We start from the raw sequence: 15,126 nt of genomic DNA, 5'->3' as shown, positions 1-15,126 counted from the left end.
ACCCTGGGATCACACCGAAGTTTATGCTAGGGAGATGATTTGGGATTCTGGAAGACTGACCACGTGACCAGAGGGCTGAGGCTCTGAGCCACCTGCTATCAGCCCATCCTCCTAATTTCTACAGACTGAGCTCAGTCACATGGCCAATGACCCGATCGAGCACGCCTATGGAAAGAATCCCAATTATAATCATGGACACTGAACTCGGGGCTGGAGGGTGACATATGCCCTGATAACATGGGGACCTCGCCTTTTGTGAGTGCCATTTGGCTGGTCCTGGTCAGTACCCTTCATATAAAACGGTATTTGTAATACAGCACGTTCCCGAGGTCTGGGAGTTGTTCTAGCTAATTACTGAACTTGCAGGGGAGTTGTGGAGTTGTGGGAAGCCTCAGATTTAGGACCAGATGCTCAGAAGTGTAGGTGGCCTAAGGACCCCTGAACTTGCAGCTGGGGTCTGAAATGGGCGTGGTCTTGTTGGAGACCATGCCCTGAACCTGTGGCATCTGCTAATGCCCTGTGGTCAGGATCAGAACTCACTGTAGCGTTACATCAGCCAGAGCCCTCCGCCACGACTCCCGGGTAGCGATTTCCTATCCGTGTGAACCCACCCAAGATTTTAAGTTTCCAAAAGGTTTCTAAACTTTGGAGAATTTGATGAAAGCAAGGGGTCCTCTCCCCACAAGAATGCACCAAAGAATATGAACATCTGGCTTACAAGCTCAAGGATCGGGGTATAAAGAAAGCTTTCCGAACAAAAGTTTAGAAAGTTTAATCTGATTTGTGCCAGTTGTAATGATTGGTAGACGTTGTCCAAAGTATGTCCTCCACAAGGATGTGGAGGTCAGGTACAGGCAGAAAGTGTGTTGGTCAATTACTGATGTCTCCTGCAGGTGATGACTTCTCATATATACAAATGTGCAGCTGACCCTTGACGGACATGCGTTTGAACTGTGTGGGTCCATTCACATGCGGATTTTTTTCCAAAAAATACGGTTCAGTACTGTAAACACATTTTCTCTTCTGTACATTTTCTGTTTATAAGTTTTTAAAAAAAATTTTGGTGCTTAGTTTTGAAAGAGAGAGAAAGAGAGAGACAGAGACAAAGCACGAGTGGGGGAGGGGTAGAGAGAGAGGGAGACACAGAATCCGAAGCTCCAGGCTCTGGGCTGTCAGCACAGAGCCCAATGCGGGGTTCGAACCCACGAACTGTGAGATCATGACCTGAGCCGAAGTCAGACGCTCAACCGACTGAGCCATCCAGGCACCCCTCTGTTTATAATTTTTTTTAAATGTTTATTTATTTTTGAGAGAGAGTGCACGTGCATGTGGGGAAGGGGCAGAGAGAGAGCGGACAGAGGATCTGAAGTGGGCTTTGTGCTGACAGCCCGACTCAGGGCTTGAGCTCCTGGACCGCGAGATCATGACCTGAGCCAAAGTCAGGACGCTTAACCGACTGAGCCACCCAGGCACCCCACTTCTTTACATTTTCTGAACATTTTCTTTTTTCTAGCTTACTTTGTTGTAAAAATATGGTATATAATACCCACAACATACAAATTCGTGTTAACTAGCTGTTTGTGTTATTGGTAAGGCTTCCGGGTCAACAGTGGGTTATTAGTAGTTACTTTTTTTCTTTTTCCTATTCTTTTTTTATGCCTGATTATAGTTGACATACAATGTTACATTAGTTTCAGAGGTAAGTAGTTAAGTTTTTGGGGAGTCAAAAGTGATACGTGAATTTTCAACTGCATGGGGACTGGGGGTGTCAGGACTCCTAACCTCCATTTTTTTTTTAATGTTTATTTATTTTGAGAGAGAGTGCACGAACACATGCTTACATGTGTGTGCGTGCACACGAGCAGGGGAGGGGAAGGGAGAGAGGGAGAGAGAGAATCCCAAGCAGGCTCTGCACTCTCAGCAGAGAGCCCTACATGGGGCTCAATCTCATGAACTGTGAGGTCCTGACCAAGAGTTGGACACTTAACCGACTGAGCCACCCAGACACCCCTCTAATCCCTGTACTGTTCAAAGGTCAACTTTATATTTTTATGGGCTGAACTATATCTCCCCCAAATTTCATATATTGAAGCCCGGACCCCCCCGTACCTTGGGATGTGACTGTATTTGAAGCCAGTGTCTTTTAAAAGGTGGTTAAATTTACATGAGGATGTGGGCAGACCCTCATCCCGACTGGTGCCCTTATAAGAAGAAGGAATTAGGTCACATGGAAAGAGCCACCAGGGATGTATGTACACAGAGAAAAGGCCATATGAAGGCACAGTGAAGAGGTGACCACCTGCAAGCCAGAGAAAGAGGCCCCCAGAGAAACGCGACCTGCCAGCACCTTGATCTTGGACTTCCGGTCTCCAGAGCCAGGGGAGATAAATGTCTGTTACGCTTTGTTACTGCCGGCCCAGCACGCTAATATGCATATCTACATACATATACATGAGGTACATACATATTCCTTATTCGGATGGAATGCATATACCATAAGATTCATCTTTAAAGTACACAATCTCGGGCGCCTGGGTGGTGTCGGTTAAGCGTCCGACTTCGGCTCAGGTCATGATCTCACGGTTCGTGAGTTCGAGCCCCACGTTGGAGTTGGAGCCTGCTTCCGATTCTGTGTCTCCCTCTCTCTCTGACCCTCCCCTGCTCACACTCTCTCTCTCTTTCTCAAAAATAAATAAACATTAAAAAAAAATTTAAAGTATACCAATCTGTGGTTTTCAGCACGTTCACAAAGTTGTTTATACAGCTGTCCTTCTACCTAATTCTAGAACATTTACATCGCCCCCCAACGCACCCTTTCCTAAAGTAAGATTAAAATGAGAGGTGGCTCTTTGTCACTTAATACTCCCAACAGTAGTTTTGCTGAGTTTTAAAATGAGAAATAACAAAGTAAGTACACTAAGGGCTCGGTCTCTTAAAATTACCCAGCAAGGGGGCGCCTGGGTGGCGCAGTCGGTTAAGCGTCCGACTTCAGCCAGGTCACGATCTTGCGGTCCGTGAGTTCAAGCCCCGCGTCAGGCTCTGGGCTGATGGCTCGGAGCCTGGAGCCTGTTTCCGATTCTGTGTCTCCCTCTCTCTCTCTGCCCCTCCCCCGTTCATGCTCTGTCTCTCTCTGTCCCAAAAATAAATAAAAAACGTTGAAAAAAAAAAAATTAAAAAAAAAAAAAATTACCCAGCAAAGCCTTTGCTCCACAGCCCCAAATGCCATGCCCGGCAAAAGCCATCGCTCTCTCCCACTTGAGCCATTTTCTTTGCTTGGCTTGCAGAAAACTGTAAGCAGTTAAACTTACTTTTTATTTTATTTTACTTTACTTTATTTTATTTTACTTTACTTTATTTTATTTTACTTTATTTTACTTTACTTTATTTTATTTTATTTTACTTTACTTTATTTTATTTTACTTTATTTTATTTTATTTTACTTTATTTTATTTTACTTTACTTTATTTTATTTTATTTATTTTGAGAGAGTGGGCGAGTGCAGAGGAGGGGCAGAGAAAGAGAGAGAATCCCAAGCAGGCTCCACATGGTCACTACAGAGCCCGATGCGGGGCTCAAACTCACGAACCGCGAGATCATGACCTGAACTGCAATTAAGAGTCGGACGCTTAGCCGAATGAGCCACCCAGGCGCCCCTAAACTTACTTTTCAAAACTGATATATTTTAAAAGACGTGAAATCCTTATCCAGGCAACCACATGAATTTCTCTCAAAAGCTAAGAGAAAGAAGTCAACTCAAAAGGCCGAGCACTGGACCGCTGCATTTGAAGGACATTCTGGAAAAGGCGAAATGATGACAGAAGGTCGATCGGCAGTTGCCAGGGGCTCTAGGGTGGCCAACAAAGGGACACGCGAAATTTTGGGGGTGATGGGACTGTTCTGTATCCTGATTACAGTGGCGGTTATACGACTATAAGAGCTTGTCAGAGTTCAAAGAGGGTACACTTAAAAAGGGCGAGGGGCCGGGGTGCCTGGGTGGCGCAGACGGTTAAGCGTCCGACTTCAGCCAGGTCACGATCTCGCGGTCCGTGAGTTCGAGCCCCGCGTCAGGCTCTGGGCTGATGGCCCAGAGCCTGGAGCCTGTTTCCGATTCTGTGTCTCCCTCTCTCTCTGCCCCTCCCCCGTTCATGCTCTGTCTCTCTCTGTCCCAAAAATAAATAAACGTTGAAAAAAAAAAAATTAAAAAAAAAAAAAAAAAAAGGGCGAGGGGCGCCTGGGTGGCTCAGTCAGTTGAGCCTCTGACTCTTGATTTCCGCTCAGGTTACGACCTCTCAGTTCACGAGTTCGAGCCCCACAACGGGCTCCATCTGGCAGCACACGGCCTGCTTGGGGTTCTCTTCTCTCTCTCGGCCCCTCCCCTAACTCCTTCTCTCTCTCAAGGTAAATAAACAACTTTAAAAAAAAAAAGGGTGAATTTTGCTGAATATGAATTAAACCCTAACACACCTGATGCTAGAAAAAAAACAAACCCATCTTGATCGAGTACTTACAGTGCACCAGGCCCGTGGCTGAGCCTTGACCTCCACACTGCCGCTCTGGGAAGCGTATGGTGCTTCCCATTGGACACCCCGAGCAGCTTGCCCAAGGTCACGGGCGGTAACAGGAGGTGCAGACTCAGCCCCAGGAGACCGAGTGTCACTAGGCTCATCGGCCTCGCTTTCTAAGTATAAAGGGGCACAACAAAATGCTCGTGAGCACAGGAGAAAGGCTGTCCCTGCACTAAACATCGACCCAGGTCAGCTTACTGAGGAGGCGCTCTTGACTTGGCTCCTACCTCCGAGGCTTTCAGGTCCTCGATTTGGAGGGAGGGACGGGGCAGGCAGCCCCCATGTGTCCCTTCCCTCCTGAATGTGGACATTCAGGACATTTGGCTCCCAATGCCCTGTCCCCACCCTGACATCTGCCCTGCCCAGGGGGTGAGTTTTGGGTATCCACCTGCCAGAAGGCGCCCCCCCCCCCACGCACCTCAAACACAACATGCATCAGATTGACTTCCGACGGCAGCCTCCACCCCTTCCATCTCAGAGAATGGATTACCGCCCCCCCAGGGGATCAGCCTTGACGGAGTCATTCGGGCCCCCCTTTCTCTCCCACCCCACGGCCAACATGTCAGCATATCCCGACAGCCCATCTTCAGAATGCTGCCTGAACCTGAACTTCTCACCAAGCTCCTACCCTGTCCATGGGGCCAGAGGAAAGCCTCCTCGCTGGTCCCTGCTGCTGCCCCTGACCACAGTCCCCAGGTCGCCCTCCACCTCATTAAAAAAAAAAAAAAAAAAAAAGACCAGATCATGTCATATTCTCCTCCGGATCTTCCAGTGAGTTCTCATTAAATGTAAAATAAAATCCGAACTCTTGAAGCCTGTCCGAGACCCTGCATGATCCAGCCCCTGCTCCCTCCCAGGCTTTACCACTCTTTCCTCCCTCAGTCTGCCTAGTCACACCAGCACCTCACTAGTCTTCAAACATGTGAATGCGCCCCTGCCTCAGGGCCTTTGCACCTGCCCTCCCTCTGCCTGAATGCCCTTTCACCAGATATCAACATGCCTTGCTTCCTTAAATAGGTTCCTCCTGCCCCTCTCTGCCCCCTGACCCTGTGTCATAGCGTTCGCCTTTGCCCGACATTATATGGTAGTTTTAGTCAATGAGACTGGCCCACTCAAGGGTAGAACTCAGCATTTGCGGCTTCTCACAACCTGTACACGGCTGGCACTCAAGATGTACTTGTTGAAGGAAGGCACCACATGTCCATTATTTGGGTCCCTTGGAGCACCCCCTTCCTTGTTCCTCCTGGTGCAAACCAGGCCCCGTGGGAGGGCGCCCTGCTCCATACCCCATTACGCGCCTGCCACTCTAGGCACAAAGGCTGCCATGAATCTCCCAATTTGGGGGGCCATCTACTCCCCCAGGGAGGGGGGACAAACCCTTAAGACTCTCCTCTTTCTTGCCACTTTCAACCAAACCAAGCCTAAATTTACGTGATGTAACAGTAGCAACAAACAGGTCACCCCAGACACCCCTCCCCGCCTTAAATCAGTAGCTGCCTCCACCTTTTCCTCATGGACTTTATATCTGAGCTGGGCACACAGGCTGGATCCCCTGGCGCTCCGCTGGGCCCTCGAAGGCAAAAGCAAGGGTGCCTGGGCGGTTATCTCACGGCTTTGTGGGTTCAAGCCCCGTGCTGGGCTCCGCACTGACAGTGCAGAGACTGATTGGGATTCTCTCCCTCCCTCTCTCCCCATCCTCCCCACTGGCAATCTCTCTCTCAAAATGAACAAACTTAAAAAAAAAAAAAAAGAAGACAAAAATGAGACGATTTTCCCCCCACGATTTGGTGCTTCTCCCAGGCGCCGGGCAAGCCTGGAGGGCCCCCCGTGGACGCGGCCAGCCCTTACCTCTTGATGACAAACTGGATGCTGTTGCTGGCTTCCAGGATCTTCCGGAGCTTGGCGATCCCGAAGCAGTTGGGCCTGCGGAGGGAGATGCCTTCAGGCAGCCCCACCACAAACAGCTCCTCCGGGTACATCAGGAACTTGGAGTAGGGCACCTTGACGGGCTCCGAGATGCCAATGGCCTTGGCTGCGGAGACACGGCTGCTGTAGGGCCACCCCGGGCTACGGGGGCTATGAGCCTCCGCTCTAGCCTCCCGCGTCTGTGCGGGGTGTGTGCGTGCGTGCGTGCGTGTGTGTGTGTGTGCAGGTGTGAGGGCTCTCGAGAGTCAGGTGTTAGTTGACCCCCCCAACCCTCCTGAGAGATGGATACTGTTACCCCCAGTCTGCAGGTGAGAGACCGGGAGTTCAGAGGGGACATGATTCAGTGGCAGAGCCCCAAGGCTGGGGGGTGTGAACCCGAGTCAGTGGGACCCCCAAACCCACACATAGTCAGTGCCCTCATGCACTGAAACCACTGATGGCTGGTGACACCTGGCATTGGCTCCACCCAAGCCCCCATCCCCTGCGCTGCTGGTACGGCCTTCCGGAGTCCCCCTCCCACCAGAAATAACCCCCAGACTCTGTGTGGCCCAGCACCGCAGCTTAGGAATGGGATAGGTTGGAGACCCAGGCCAGCCACTCACTGCCACTCACGCTCAGACAAGCCGAATCATCTCCCCAGGCCTTACTTTTCCTCATCCGTAAAATGGGTATGAGGACGCAAGGGTTTTGCGGGACGGGAGAGCTCATGTGAAACCCCTAGCCGGTGCCCGGCAAACCACTGGGGCCTAACAAAAGAATAGCCTCCTCTCCCCTCCCATACCCTCTTTCCTGGACTCCCAAGTAGGACAGTCCTTGCTATATAAGAGTCTTCCTGAGGACCCTGGATGAGGGTGTCTGTGAGAACAGAAGAGCGGTCACTGCAGTGAACAGAATGGGCTCTCCAATGTGCGGCTGAGGCAGACCGAGGGAGCGTGTGGATGAAGAAGGCTGGGGGCCGCGTTTTGGGGGGGAGGGCAATGCCTCAGCTTCCCTGGGTGTCCCCATCCCCTTCCCAGTGCACCCCAGCCCCCCCCCCCCGCCCCTCCCTCCCTTGCCCCTGTGCAGGGAGCAGCGGGGCCCAGAGTCCCTCTGAAAACAGGGCGGCTGGAAGGAGGGCCGGCCGCCCTGGGCCTGTCCGGCTCCTTGCTCACCGTATCGCGTGTTGAAGAGCAGTTCCACCTGCTTCCGCAGGGGCCGGATCACGTCACCGTGGCTGTCTGGAAGGCAAAAGGCAGCCTGTTGGGCCTCCCCAGGGGCAGCAGGACCCCGCTCCTCAGCTCATGTCCCAGCTCTGCCAGCACCAAGAATGACCCCGCATTGGGACCTTGGAAGGGGGGGGAAGGCCGGCCGGGTGGCGGCGGCGGGTAACCTCTTTCCCCAGAAATGGCACCCCCAGACTGGTCCGCAGGGTTCCCAAACTCAAACGTCTGCTCTTAAAATCGGGTCTAAGGTACCACCAGGGCTGAATGGTGATTTGGAAGATTCTGGCAATTTTGCGGCCGAAGAATGACCAGAGGCCTTTCTAAGGGTGTGTCTGTCACTCTAGACCAGCTCAGGAAGTGACTTAGCTAGTGGGGGAACGGTAAGCCTGTAAATTGAGTATGCCGCCACCAGGTGGCAGTGGAATTTTCTATCCCTGCCCCCGGTCAGGCTGGGTTTGGGGAAATGACCGTTCTCTCCTCTCACAGCCACTCATTCCATTCCAGGGGCAGAAACCCCCAAGAGGAAACACACGCTTCCCCGCTTTGATCTCTCTTCCTGCACACCACTCTCACTCAACAGGAAGAGAATGGGCAGTGTTCCTGAGAACGAGCCGGTCTGTTGGACACAAAGCCAACTTTATGCTTTCCGGCCTCCATTCTACTTGCTCAGTCTCCAGACTTAAAACCTTTGTGAAAGAAGCAGGGTGTGTGTAAAAACAAAGAGGATGCTCTGCATTTCGCGCACCACAAAGAACTGCTTGTACCTCTGACCAGGTGCCTCCTAGTTCTGGAAGGCACATCTGTAAACTCCTCCCACCTTTGGGAAGCCCACAGGACCCTCACCTCCACCGGCAACCGGAGACAATGGGGAGAGGAAGGGCGGGGGAGGCGAGGAGAGGCGGGGTGTGACGGGGCAGGTGGACAGAGCCTCACCTTCTGTGGGCCTCTCCTCAGGCCGCGGGTCCTCGCCGGGGCCTTTCTCTGAAAGAGAACAGAGGGTGCCAGGAAGCCACGTGCATCATCTGCTGGGCCCTGTGCTGCAAAAGTCAGGCCGGACAAGTGGGGGGCGTAGAGCACAGCATGGCAACTCCCCAGGTGGGGTTGGGGACCCTCACCCGGCACAGGGACTAAACCTGCCCTCCTTGTGAAGGCACGAGGAGGGCACGTTCAGAGACCAGGTGTCGGAGCGCATTTGGTACCTCTGGGGACCAGACCCGGGTCAGTCCGTTCTTTCCACGTGCTGGGTTCTGTTCTAGGCACTGAGGACACACGGGAACAAAAGAAACCCTGTCCTGCTGTGACGCCAGCTAGAACATGTAATGCCAGTCAGCAGGGATGCCGTAAGAAGAGCAGTTGGATGAGGGGACGGGGGGGGGGGGGGCGAGTGGGGAGCGTGGACCTATCCTGGGTCAGGTGGTCCAGGGGCTCTCTGATGAGATGGCACTGACCTTGGCCTAAGCTCCCAGCTCAGACCCAGCCTCGTCCCCAGGAAGCGAGGACATGGTGAGTGAGCAACTCGAAAGGTGGGTGGTAAAGCTGCATGGGGGTGGGGGCTCCTGGTGGCCGGGGTGGGGGGGAAGGGCTGAGAGGGGGCTTCCTGCAGGAGGGGGATACCTGCCTGGATACGAGGGTCTATGATACGAAAAGCAGCAGGGGGGGGGGAGCAGGGAGGGAAGAGCAGCTTGGGTGGGGGGTAAACTGAGGTTTTGGCTGCAGGAAGAAGTACATGCACGTGGGTGGGGGGGTGCTGGGGCGAGGGGGGCAGGCGCACCGCGGGGCCTCCCTGAGCAGCGGCCCATTATTGCCAGGGTTTGGAGGAAGGAAGGCATCGGGGATTTTCAACGCTTGAAACCACCGGAAGGAGGCGATCATCTGGGAAGCCTGCTGGCACTTTGGGCGGCCAGGTGCTTTCACACGCGGGACTGACCCTTCACGACGTGCAGCGGAGCTGGAAAGTGGTGGAACAGGTGGACCCCAGGCCTGCCACACTCCCGGCCGGTGCCCGTCTGCTCCCCCCGCCAGCTCCTGCAGGGAGCACTTGGGGACAGAGGGATACAGGGCGCTGTCCCCGGTCCCGGACAGGATCGTGAGCTGGAAGGAAAGGGGCTGATCCTGGGGAGAGCTGCCAAGAGTCAAAATTCGCTCAGGATGGAGGGAAAGTGAGCCTGCGTCTGGGATCACTGGACAAACCCAAAGTTTGGGGCTCAGCTCCGAAGGGGCTGGAAGGTTCTGGAGGGTTTCACCTATGCTCAGCTGACTTGAAAAGGTAGAGGGCCAGCCCTGGGCACCCTGTGGGCGGTGGGTGCTGGGCCCTCCTGACTCTGCACGAAGGATTTACTCTGGCCGCAGTAACACCCCAGCAAGCTGTGGTCCAGCACAACAAACCGCCTGGAAACGGCTCTCGACCAACGACATAGGGCGATTTAGAGGATCACTATCCCAGCTCCCTCCTCACTGGGCTGCCTAACTCCAACGCGTGCTTTGCGTGGCTCTCTGGTCCCTTGGCTCAGCAGTCCACAGCAGTAACGGATCTCGTAACACTTCCTGCCTCCCACCCCATGCCGGCACGCCTAGATCTCCTCCCAAATAGATGCATGCAAGCAAAGCCTTATCTCAGGGTCAGCTCCTGGAAGGTCCTGCGGTTTGCGCCATTTCTAGAGGAAGAGGGGGCGGACAGGGAGAGAGGAGTGTGGTGGGACCAGCAGGGCCACCAGGGGATTTCCCTGGGCAGGGACCTGTGACAAGAGGAGCCAGGTAACTATCAGTCCCAGGTGAAGGGAACCGCCCAAATGTGAATCTGGAGCACCAATTAAGGTTACGAGGTGGTCCAGAGGGACACGAAGCCAGAGGGAGACCTGGCCAGGGAGTCCATCCCTGCTGTGAGCTGTCCATGTGCCGTCTTCCCGGCAGGATCAACAATCTGGAGAGCTGATAGGGACAGGACCAGCCCCAGCTCCCCACCGAATCCAGGCATCTTCGGCCCCACTATGGAGGAAGGAAGGAAACTGGGGGGTGCCTGGAGGGCTCAGTCGGTTAAGCATCCGACTTCGGCTCAGGTCATGATCTCACGGTTCGTGGATTCAAGCCCCAAATCAGGCTCTGTGCTGACAGCTTGGAGCCTGGAGCCTCTTTCAGATTCTGTGTCTCCCTCTCTCTGCCCCTCCCCAGCTTGTGCTCACTCTCTCTCTCTCTCTCTCTCTCGCTCTCTCAAAATAAATAAATAAGCATTGGAAAAAAAAAAAAAAAAGGAAGAAAACTAAGCTGGGTAGACTCCCAGGGGCTCTGACCCACGTGCTTTGGGGTCCCAAATACCAAACGTGGGGAACTTGCCGGACTCTCCACCCAGACGTTGGAGGCTGGGCTATTTACCCTGAACGAGCCCACCTACGTGCTCACCGCTCCCCCGTTTTCAACGGTGAATAACCAGAAATACCCTCAAGAAATGATCAACGACACGCAAATACCATGGTGCCGTAGAGAGACGGCCAAAGCACCGGCTTGTGCAAAAGAGTAGCAGCATCCGTTAGCACTTAGCAACGTGCAGAAAGACACATGAAGTATGGATGCTAAACTAATAGCTGCCCAAGGAGGGGGCAATGCAGCTTTCCCTGCACGGTTCTATAGCATTTATTTTACAATGCACACATGCAACCAGAAAATCACCTGCCTGGACACACACACACCCTTCTGATCCAAGGTGGTCCTGAAAACCTTCCAATCTTCACACTTGACCAGTGCTGAGTGGGGTGCTTTGAAAGAAGCCTTGGATCGGCAGCCCAAGGCCAGGCCTCAGGTTCCCACTCGGTCAAACCAAAGAAGAGAAGACTTTCCGATAGGAATGGACCAGGGTAGGGGTGCCTGGGTGGCTCCGTCGGTTAAGCGTCCGACTTCGGCTCAGGTCATGATCTTGCGGTCCGTGAGTTCGAGCCCCGCGTCGGGCTCTGTGCTGACAGCTCAGAGCCTGGAGCCTGCTTCCGATTCTGTGTCTCCCTCTCTCTCTGACCCTCCCCACTCACACTCTGTCTCTCTCTCAAAAATAAATAAATGTTAGAAAGAAAGAAAAGAAAGAAAGAAAGAAAGAAAGAAAGAAAGAAAGAAAGAAAGAAAGAAAGAAAGAAAGAGACCACAGTCATACGGGTCCACGGCCGCCCAGCCCCCCTGGTGTCCAGACCTGAGACAGACACCCACAGACACCCACGGTCTTCTCTAACAGCGCTGTGAACACAGCCAGGTGCCGTGCGACCTTAGCGGCCGGGCCACTCTGTCCGCTCATCCTGAGCCTCCACACAGTTTCTCCAAGACTGCTACCAAGTCCGGTCCTACCCGGCCCGTCGAGAATATTCTTTCTTCACTCCCAAGGTATTAAAAGCACATCATAACCGATGGGGGGAATTCTGAAAAAGATAACTCGCTTAACCTAACAAAGCTACTGTTCTCGCCCATCCTCTGCTTTGTTTATTGAACCAGTGATTATGTTTTCAACGGTTGCAAACAGCAGCCCTGGGCCCTCACATGCTCCCCGCCTTGCTGCCTATTTTTGGTGGCTGCTGACAGCCCGTCAGGAGGATGCCATCAACAGCTCCCCGGACAGGTGGGCTGGCTCTTTCCAGGTTTTCGCCGCTACCAGTAACACGGCCACGAACGTCTCTGTGCAGAAAACGGTGTCCGTATTTCAGATGATTTCCTAGGACTGGACCCCTGGAACTACCAGCATCACTCAGGTTGATGGCTCCTGCAGCTGACAAATTTCTTTACAAAGCAACTCGGGGATGCGCATTCTTCCCAGGACTAGGAGCACCCACTTCCCAGTACGCTCCACGGAGGTTCTGCCCAACTAAGGGGTGCAAAAGAGATGCCCCTTAGTCCGAGCCCTCATCTCTCGGAGGCCGCACACGTCTGTTTTGCTGGCTGTCGCTTTCTTTTTTTGTCCAATCATCCGTTCACGTTGTGGTGGACACTGGGACGTCCCACTCCGGTCCCCTTCGAGGAAATGCTTGTTGGCCCAGCAGCAGGGAATGTGGGCAGCTGGCGGCAGGTGCCCGTGAGGGGCGGCTCCCATCCCACGACCGGTTGAGGATGTCCCAGCCCAACTCGGAACAACCCCAGGGGGCCATTCTGGCTCTAGAGTTTCCCATGGTGCTGGCAGATGCCGTTGCTGGGGCTCCATCACGGCCCTAACTCCCCAGCGGCAACCTCCCCAAACTTCCATCCCCTGTCTTACATAGATGCATCTAATGACCCCCCCCCACACATTAAACTCCATCCCAGAGTCCGTCCCCTGGGGAACCCTGCCCATGACATGGTCCTCGGGTTGTGAATGTTTCCTGTGGATTCCAGCCCAGTGTTCTGGCCTCTGACGGCCATGGGGAACATCACTCCTCGGTGCACTGTCCATTCTTTCTGGAAACTGCATCGTCTTGCTGCCTGAACCGCCTTCACCCAACTGATAAAAACAAGAAGGAGGACCGAGCCCAGCAGGACACCGTGGGAAAGCTCCCCCAGGAGGAGGCTGGAGTCCCCGTGCAGCCCTGCGTCCCCGGCTGGCCCACAGTCAAACCCAGATCCCGAGCCGACTCAGTCCCAAAGAATGAGCCCACGCTGGCTGGCTCCCTTCTAATGGTCCAGTCATCTGTGCGGAAATCTGTTTCCGAACCGAGCCTGGGATAGGTGCGCCTGTTTGCAGTCTGGACAAACCCTCCTCTGGAACTCTGTTTCCCATGGCCGGCTCATCCTCTGTCCCCCCATGACTTCTCAGGCGCTGTGGACAGTGGATCTTAGGTATTATCCGCCTGGGATCCAATTCCTCAGAAGCTGGAGACCTCCACTCCATCACAGCAGCTCTGTAGACCCTATCCCCTCACTGAGTGGGACTCCCAGGTCCTGCTCAGCTTTCCTGTTTCCAGACCATTCTCCCTAACAGAGAAGATGGACGCAGACACAGAGCAGAGACGCTCTGCTTCCATTCGGTCACCAATTAACACGGCACCATCCTCCTGGGCCAGCAGGAAACCTCCTGTATTTCTCCAGTCATGAATCTGTTTTTGGTTGGGGAAAAAATTTTCAAGTGCAGAAAAGCACACAGAATGTCGTAACAAACACCCATGTATCCACCAGCTGGAAAGGATATATGTTAGCCTTTGTCATATTTGCACCTAATTTTTTTTACATGTTTATTTTTGAGAGAGAGAGAGAGAGAGAGAGACAGAGAGAGAGTGAGAGAGGGGGATTGCACCAAGGAGGGACAGAGAGAGAGGGAGACACAGAATTGGAAGCAGGCTCCAGGCTCTGAGCTGTCAGCACAGAGCCCGACGCGGGGCTCGAACCCATGAACCGTGAGATCATGACCCGAGCCCAAGACGGACACTTAGCCGACTGAGCCACCCAGGCACCCCTGCCCTAAGTTTTTAAATAAAACATTAAACCACAGCGTTTTTATGTTTCTAAACTTACATAAATTCTGTATCTCCCCTACCCTTCTGCATTTGCTTTCCACACTGAACCTTACATTTTTGAGACCTCTTTGCACCATTTGTTTATTTATTTTGTTTTCCTGTTGTTATATAATCTCTACACCCAACGCGAGGCTCAAACTCAACGATCGCGACATTAAGAGTCTCACGCTTCACCAGCTGAGCCAGCCAGGTGCCTCTGTGCTAGTCATTTATTTATTTTGTTTACTTTTATTTTTTTTAATTTTAGAGAGAGAGTGCACGAGCAGGGCAGAGGGGCAGAGGGGGAGAGAGAGAGAATTCCAGGCAGGATCCACGCTGCCTTGAGCCCAATGTGGGGCTCGATCCCACGACCCTGGGATCATGACCTGAGCTGAAATCAAGAGGCAGATGCTCAACCAACTGAGCCACCCAGGCACCCCTGGGCTGGTCACTTAAGTGCCATATGGTAGCCTTAAGCACCCCCACTGCCCACCCCCCCCCCCCCCCCAATGAGGCCTACACGGGGTATCACACACATGGGAAACAAACAAAAGCCAGTCCCCTCCTTCAAGTTTCATGGTCTGGCCCTGCATCCTTTGCTACAGAGATTTCCAAATTTGAATCATTTGAGTACTAACGTCATTTTCTACCGTACCTGTGAACTCCGTGTACTATATATTTTATGTACTATTTGTTTCGTCTTTGTGATAATCAACTTCTAAACTTTACCTATGAAAATTCTTGTTTTTCCCATCTATAGTAATCACAGAATGTCTGTTAATAATGCTTTGAGATGGGAGTTGGGCACCTGAGGTTCATTAAATAACTCTTTTCAATTTTGGGTGTTTCTGAACACTTCCAAAATGAAATTACAAAGACAGAACGCAGACAACACCGCGCCCCCCTCCCCACAGCTGTCTACCTGCTGGACCACCCCTCTTGGCTAGGATAGCACAATAATCTGTGTCTGCCTTTGTTCTCATTCCTCCGTGGTTTATTCTC

The 15,126-nt window shown here is 52.9% G+C and overlaps 1 protein-coding gene across 7 annotated transcripts in view; it reads right to left on the bottom strand.

Moving 5' to 3' along the window:
* The window catches only part of GTF2IRD1 (GTF2I repeat domain containing 1), a 121,721-nt gene that overhangs the window by 44,915 nt on the left and 61,680 nt on the right, over positions 1 to 15,126 (bottom strand). For all 7 annotated transcript variants that reach the window (XM_019820602.3, XM_023247025.2, XM_045047593.1 and 4 more), the window contains 3 exons: positions 8,627 to 8,674; positions 7,643 to 7,708; positions 6,414 to 6,597 (listed from right to left, as the gene is read on the bottom strand). In XM_019820602.3, the coding sequence (XP_019676161.3) occupies positions 6,414 to 6,597; positions 7,643 to 7,708; positions 8,627 to 8,674 (298 nt within the window). The remainder of the gene's footprint in view (positions 1 to 6,413; positions 6,598 to 7,642; positions 7,709 to 8,626; positions 8,675 to 15,126) is intronic.

The sequence above is a fragment of the Felis catus genome, chromosome E3 (genome assembly GCF_018350175.1).
Source record: "Felis catus isolate Fca126 chromosome E3, F.catus_Fca126_mat1.0, whole genome shotgun sequence".
NCBI lineage: Eukaryota > Metazoa > Chordata > Mammalia > Carnivora > Felidae > Felis > Felis catus.
This window is presented reverse-complemented; position numbering and strand designations above follow the sequence as displayed.